Genomic DNA, 7,853 nt, shown 5'->3' with positions numbered 1-7,853 from the left:
ACACACATCCTATAGCAAAAACCTCTCCAAAAAAAAAAAAAATTATGGCTGAATGGAGAGACAGAGGAGAAGGGAATGTGGCATGACCATGCCCCATTGGGATGTGCTTTCTCTCTCCTACCCTATTTTTCTGTCTCTCTAGAAAGTATATACACTCTATGGCAGTTTAAAAATATAGAGAGATCAATTTATTCACTGAAAACCATGAATTGTAGCATTTCAAATATGGGAGTAATTTTTTAAAATATTGTTTAATTATTTATCCCAGTATTAATGCATTTTATGTCAGTACAAAGTTATTTTTTTATTTTTTTATTTTTGGAGAGTTTTTTTTTTTTTCTATAGGGCGTATGTGCTTGCCAGACAGAGAGAGAGAGACAGAGAGAGAGAAAGCGAGAAATCACCCTCCAGAGGGGATGTCCACGCCACAATCCCTTCTCCTCCATTCTCCTCTCGGGATCTTGGGCACTCACGCACACACGCCTGCCGTGAGTTTAAGCCACTAGGTCCGAGACTTGAACCGCGGTTGACTACATGGGAGTCCAACGACATAGCCATTATGCTAACTGCTGGTTCCATGTCAATACAAAGTTATTAACATATACATTATCATTTTCAGGAAACGTGAATACTGTTTGTGAACTCTGAGCTCACTGTGAACTATTCTGAGTGACAAATGAGTCACATTAATTTCTTTTTTCTGGTAGGGACCTCCACCACATGGAACCAAAGAATGATACAAGGATTTCAGATTTTCTTCTTCTGGGACTTTCAGAAGAACCAGAATTGCAGCCCCTCCTCTTTGGGATTTTCCTCTCCATGTACCTGATCACTGTGTGTGGAAACCTGCTCATCATCCTGGTCATCATCTCAGATTCCCACCTGCACACCCCCATGTACTTCTTCCTCTCCAACCTGTCTTTTGTAGACATCTGTTTCACCTCCACCACTGTCCCAAAGATGCTGGTGAACATCCAGACACACAGTAAGGTCATCACCTATGTTGACTGCATTATCCAGATGTACTTCTTCATGATCTTTGTAGCATTAGATGACTTTCTCCTAGCAGTGATGGCCTATGACCGGTATGTGGCCATTTGTCACCCTCTACACTATTCAGTTATCATGAACCCTCGGCTCTGTGTGTTGTTAGTTCTTTTGTCCTGGATCATGAGTTTCCTGACTTCATTATTACATACCTTAGTGACATTGAGGCTGTCCTTCTGTCCACCAGTGGAAATCCCCCACTTCTTCTGTGAACTTAATCAGGTGGTCCACCTTGCCTGCTCCGACACCTTTCTTAATGACATGGTGATGAATTTTGGATCTATGTTGCTGGTTGGTGGTCCATTCTCTGGGATCCTTTACTCTTACTGTAAGATAGTTTCCTCCATTCGTGCAATCTCATCAGCTCAGGGGAAGTATAAAGCATTTTCCACCTGTGCCTCTCACCTGTCAGTTGTCTCTTTATTTTATAGTACAATTATACTTGTGTACCTTAGTTCTTCTGTTCTCCAAAATTCTCACTCAAGTGCAGCAGCCTCGGTGATGTACACTGTGGTCATACCCATGCTGAACCCCTTCATCTACAGTCTGAGGAACAAAGATGTAAAGAGGGCTCTGAGAACTTTCCTGTGGAGGAAAACTAACAAAGGATGAACTGTCCTTATATTGAAGGAACGTGATTGTTAGCAGGGCTCAAGACATCAGGTAATAATGATGAAAATATGTCTAGATTCTGGAAATAGATTTTTTTCCAATTGGATTGTCCATGACTTTGTTTTCAACCTCTCTATTCAATATAAATACCTCACTTTTCCACTGTAATATCTAGACAGTTTTTTCCTCTGTTCATTTTTGTATTTTCACATGGTTATCCCAACCATTGATCAGAAATACTTGGAAATCCCCATTAGTATTATGGAGCAACATGAATTTATTAAAGCTATTTTTCTCCAATGACATATACTGAATAAGTTTGCCTTTCTTCTATGAAAATATCATATGCTGTGCTTTATTTATGGGAACAAAATAACTATACTTGGTTGCCAAGGTCAATAATATAACTCAGGGGCCAGTAGGTGGCATAGTGCTTACAGTACTGACTCCCACAGGGCAGACCGTGGCTCAAGTCCTGGAAGTGACAGCTTGAAAATCACACCGGGCATGTTGGCATATGTACCCAGGATACTGGCAAGAAAATTTGAGTATAAGGGATTGCAGCATGGCCACCCTGCCTTTAGAGTAATTTCTCTCTTTCCTTTCCACTGTATCTTTCTCTTTCTCTCTCTTTCTTTCTTTCTCTTTCTTTCTTTCTTTCTTTCTTTCTTTCTTTTTCTTTCTTTCTTTCTTTTTCTTTTTCTTTCTTCTTTCTTTCCTTCTCTTTCTTTCTTTCTTTCTTTCTTTCTTTCTTTTTCTTTCTTTCTTTCTTTTTCTTTTTCTTTCTTCTTTCTTTCCTTCTCTTTCTTTCTTTCTTTCTTTCTTTCTTTCTTTTTCTTTCTTTCTTTCTTTTTCTTTTTCTTTCTTCTTTCTTTCCTTCTCTTTCTTTCTTTCTTTCTTTCTTTCTTTCTTTTTCTTTCTTTCTTTCTTTTTCTTTTTCTTTCTTCTTTCTTTCCTTCTCTTTCTTTCTTTCTTTCTTTCTTTCTTTCTTTTTCTTTCTTTCTTTCTTTTTCTTTTTCTTTCTTCTTTCTTTCCTTCTCTTTCTTTCTTTCTTTCTTTCTTTCTTTCTTTTTCTTCCTTTCTTTCTCTTTCCTCTCTTTCTTTCCTTCCAGTGAGCGTACACACCCTATAGCAGAAACCTTCAACAACAACAAAATTCAACAGTAGAAAAAAATCTAATATTATAATTTAAATTTTTTCTGTTCATCATTCTGTAACACTTGACCACCTCAACTGTTCTTCATGAAAATGTGCAATTTAACACAGAAACTTTAGTCTATAAATTGTCATTGGGTTTTATTCCCATCTTTAAGATCCTTTGTCTTACATATTCTGGTGACCGCAGTTCCTTCATAATTCCTAAAATAAGTCATTACTATCTACTTGTCTCTAAGTGGAATCTGGTTGGAAATATACCTTTCAATAAATGGTTGTGTTTTTATGGGCTTAATGTCAGAGATTAATTTAAATATGATTCCCCAAATTTCAAGCTATGAATTACACTACTGCACAAAATATTTTTGTTTAATTCTCTATATCTATTTAGTTATGTGTAAAAGGCTGGTGTTAATTTATAAAGGGGATTATTCATTTTGGTGAAGACTGGTTTGGTTTGATTTATGTTTTATTATTAAAATATCATCCTACTACTTATTGACAATTTCCTGTGCTTCCTAAATATAAAAACCAATCAGACCCTGGCATTTGATAGGAAGTGGACAAATATGGAAGATTTATTGCTAAATAAAGCAAGCTAGACTAATCTGTTTCTCTAAATGAAACATAATCACTTTTTCTAAACTTTGTCACAATCCTCAAAGGGGCAGTGAGTGGCTATTGTCAGTTTCATATATATTATATCTCCTTTAAACATAGATATCTTTTCAATCTTCATGATCAAAGCATCACTGACAAGTAACCTTGAATATCTGTGCCCTCATGTGATTCTGAGTCACAAGTATTTCTACACAAACAAGCATCTTTCTAACCTCTCCTGGTATCCTGGAAAGGAATCTTATTGTATTTACTTTCCAACACAATCTTCTCAAACATCTGAATAGAAAAATAATCATGAATACTGTCTTCAAAGATCAGGAAAAAAAAGAGTCACAATACAAAGCAGAAGATTATTGTAATTACCCTTCATTCTGTTCACTTTGTTATTGCATTAGTTAGTAACTTACTGCTGCATAACAACCATCTTAAAAGAAAATGGTTTAGTATAATACATTTATTACTTAATGTGACTACATGAGGGGCAATATTTCTGAAGTTTTCTGATCTTCTCATGAATCTGTAGTTATCTGTGATTCAAATGAGTAAGTACAGCTTATGTTCACTGAGGCTTCTCACCTATTGAGGACATAGCTGGCTGTTGCCTGATTTATGGGAGGGGGGGTGCTCCTGATTAAGACCACTAGCTCTTTCCATATTTTCTCTCCTCCTGAAGCTGGGTAGCCTGGATTTGTTAACATGGTTGAGACAAGGTTCCATAGAATTGCAGAAATAGACCATTAAGAATCAATGTAAATATCAACATACTCTCATGGTCAACGTAAATTGAAACCATATCTGGCTCAAGCCTTAAAGGATGAGACTTTGCCTTCAGTGACTGAATACTCTTAGATAAATAAATGTGAATGAAGCCCCTATGGAAATTCTAACCTAGGGGTTCAAGCCCCCTCAGAGGTAAATATTCCATGTTTATCCCTCACTTCCAACTCCCAATCCCGATTTAAGAAAGAAATCATCTCTTTTCCTCCAGACAATTGGTCCAGTGTTGGAATCTCATGTCTAAATCTCGGATTAAGAGACTAGCTCTGAGCTGCTTTAGAAATATTGTTCATGTTGTCCCCATCCCTGCCATGTATCACTTGTCTTGTGACAGCACTGCTCTTTTCATAAGATCCCCACCTTTGTACAGGTATTTATTAAGAACCTTTATTAGAAGAGGTTCAAAGTGAAATGCAAACAACAGAGATACAAGAATTTGAAAGAAGATGGAGAATTAAGGTGTAAGTCCATTGTGGTGCCCTGAATACAAGGCTTGAGAAGAGATGGGAGTCACTAGAGACTTCAAGTTACTTGGGGGTACCTGGTCTCCTCCCTTATTACCGTACACATTATCATCAACAGATAATTTTCCACTTTTGCATCCCTTAAATGTTTTGCTCCTTTTTTCCCACTTGATTCCACCCCTCCCACTGGCATCCCATTCCCTATCCTCTTCCCTCACTATCTCTAGAACTCACAATTGCTCTCTATGGTTTTATGCCTTCCAATCTTTCAGTTTTTGCAAGCACAGACATTCAGTATATATTAAGTGAGGACATACAATGACTCTCTTTCAGATTCTGGGATATTCTTTGTGGGTAGTTTTTTGTTTACTGAGTCAATTCTTTTAACAATTATAAGATAATTGAGATTTCTATTCTTTTTTAATTTTAAGAGAGATTTTTGCTATAGGGCACATGCAGTTTTTGGAGAGAAAGAGAAAGACAGATGGAAAGCGAGAGATCACCCCCCCCCCCAGGAGGGGATGGCCATACAGCAATCCCTTCTCCTCTTAGGATCTTGGGCACACACACATATACATGCACATCATGAGATTTAAGCCAGTGGGTCCAGGGCTCAAAATGCGGTTGACTATGTGGAGTTCAGTGATGTAACCCTTATGCCAACTGCTGGTCCTCAAATTTCAATTCTTATTGCCTGTTGTGTTATAGGTACAGTGATAAAATGTTTTTTTTTTTTTCAGAGTAAATTTAGCCTTTTCATCTAAATTTTCCAATATTGGTGAAAAATTATCTATGATCTTCTTTTATTATATGCTTAATGTCTATACCATGTGGAGTGATGTTATCTTTGGCATTTGTGGGTATTGATAAATTGTCTCTTATCAGTCTTGCAAAGAGAGAGAGAAAGAGACCAATGGGGTTGTAAGTACCCATGATCACCTACAAAATCGATAATATGTGAAAGCTTACATTTTCAAGAAGAACAGTTAATATAGTGATGTAAATCCGAAGGAAGGCTGCAAAAGTAAAATACCGTGGTTCCAGATATAAATTGACAATAAAAATTATACCAACCATGTTAGAGTTGCTTAGCGTAGTTTACTCCATAGGTCTAAGACAACTCATCAAAATACAGGTTGAGGGTCAACCAGGCTGTGTGGTTAAGGCAGCTGGATCCCACATGGCCAACTGCATGGTTTGAGTCACAAACCTGGTGGCTTGCAAAACACCCCAGGCACATGTACATGCATGCTCAAAATCCCAAAAGAAGTATAAAGAAGAAGGGGTTGCAGTGTGGCCATCCTCCCTGGGAATACTTCCTCACTTTCCCTCTTTCTCTCTGCAACTCCCCAGTGAGCACATGCAACTTACAAGTTTTTTTTTGTTTGTTTTGTTTTTTGTTTTTTACTTTCAAGGTTTATTCACTTATTTCTTGTTGATGGGAATGTAAACTAATGCAGCCACTGTGGAGGACAATATAGATTTCTCAAAGACATAAAAATAGAACCACCACATGGTCCAGTAAGTCCACTCCTGGGTATCTACCTAAAGGATAGGAATACATTTTGTCAAAAAAACATCTGCACATCCATGTTTACCACAGCATTATTCACAATTGCTAAGCATGGAACCAACCCAAATGTCCTCTAACAGATGAACTTATAGCAAATTTAAAATACATCTATATTCAGGTTGAATTTCCTTTACCTGAAATGGTTGGAACCAGAAGTATTTTGAATTCCAGATTGTTTTTTCTTTTGAGATGTTTCTATGTATACATTGAGATATCTTGTGGATTGAGTACAAGTCAAAGCACAGAATTTAGTGTCATGGGACCAGCAGTTAGAGTAATGGCTATGTCACTGGACTCCCACATAGTCTACTGCGGTTGGAGTCCCGGACCCGGTGGCTTAAACTCATGCCGGGCGCGTGTGTGTGCATGCCCAAGATCCTGAGAGGAGAATGGAGGAGAAGGGATTGCGGCGTGGCCATCCCCCCGGGGGGTGATTTCTCGCTTTCTGTCTATCTCTCTGTCTGGCGGGCACACACGCCCTATAGCAAAAAAGCTCTCCAAAAAAGAATTTAGTGTCATTTCGTATATACCTTATACACATGCCTGAAGGTAGTTTTATACACTTTATTTTGAATTCCACCTGTCCTGCTATGACCTAGGACATGAAATGGGGTATAAAATTATGCACTGCAGCATCAAATCAGTGTTGAAAATGTTTCAGATTTTGAAACTTGTCAGTGTTCCAATTTACATAGCATGAATGTGTGAGACAAGTGAGAATCTCTAAATTATTTTAGGTATAACTATGGATAAAGAGGGAAATGACAAGGGGGGAAATGGTTGGAGATCAGAGAGGACAGAAAGCTTTCTAAAACAAATATACATTTTATACAGCTGTAAGCATGAGGAGCAAAGAAATTGAAACACCAGAAAATAAGGATAGACCCAAGGGAAAAACGTTTAACAGAAACAAAACTAAAAAGTCACCTGTTGATAATGATACATATGATGATAAGTATGACTTGACTAAGATGCACTATATTCACTCTGGGAAAGGTTATTTTGTATGCTGTAAAAATGTACAGTGATCAAATGTACATAAATAAAAGTAATAAATAAAAGTTTGAAAAAAAGAGGAAAAAAGTTCTAATTTACAATCTACATAAAGAATCACTATTTCTTTGTTCTTCCTTTATTTTTTAAACAAATTATTTAAAAGTTTTTACCTCATAATCATTATTTTTTCATTTCATTTTCTTCCATACATTCAATCACATTATTATTTATCATACGAAATGGATATTTCAACAGGTGAACATTTCTCCCTAGTACTGTTGATAAACCTATGAAATATATTTCTGGCTCTGAGGCTATGGGTCTTTCTTTTACATACACATTTTAAATGTGACCCTTCTATCCCTTCCTTCAGAAGAATTGTCTCAGAGCCCTCTTTATGTCTTTATTCCTCAGACTGTAGATGAAGGGGTTCAGCATGGGGGTGACCACGGTGTACATCACTGCGGCCGCCGTGTCCTTCTGGGCTGTGTGGGAGGACATGGGGTTGAAATAAACCCCGATGAGCGTCCCGTAGAACAAGGTCACCACGGACAGGTGAGAGCCGCAGGTGGAGAAAGCCTTCCGCCTCCCTCCGGTGGTCGGGATCC

General features: G+C 37.6%; 1 protein-coding gene across 1 annotated transcript; it reads left to right on the top strand.

Annotated features, from left to right (window-relative positions):
- Nucleotides 1-720: 720 nt before the first annotated feature.
- On the top strand, nucleotides 721-1,659 carry LOC106733445 (olfactory receptor 7A10). The gene has a single exon (XM_014582743.1). The coding sequence runs from the start codon at nucleotides 721-723 to the stop codon at nucleotides 1,657-1,659; it is 939 nt and encodes a 312-aa protein (XP_014438229.1).
- Nucleotides 1,660-7,853: the final 6,194 nt, after the last annotated feature.

Source organism: Tupaia chinensis, unplaced genomic scaffold (assembly GCF_000334495.1).
Source record: "Tupaia chinensis unplaced genomic scaffold, TupChi_1.0 Scaffold143764_1, whole genome shotgun sequence".
Lineage (NCBI taxonomy): Eukaryota > Metazoa > Chordata > Mammalia > Scandentia > Tupaiidae > Tupaia > Tupaia belangeri.
This window is presented reverse-complemented; position numbering and strand designations above follow the sequence as displayed.

Bases quoted from the DNA above. Each gene is read 5' to 3' on its own strand.
- LOC106733445 (XM_014582743.1), top strand. From the start codon at position 721: ATGGAACCAAAGAATGATACAAGGATTTCAGATTTTCTTCTTCTGGGA.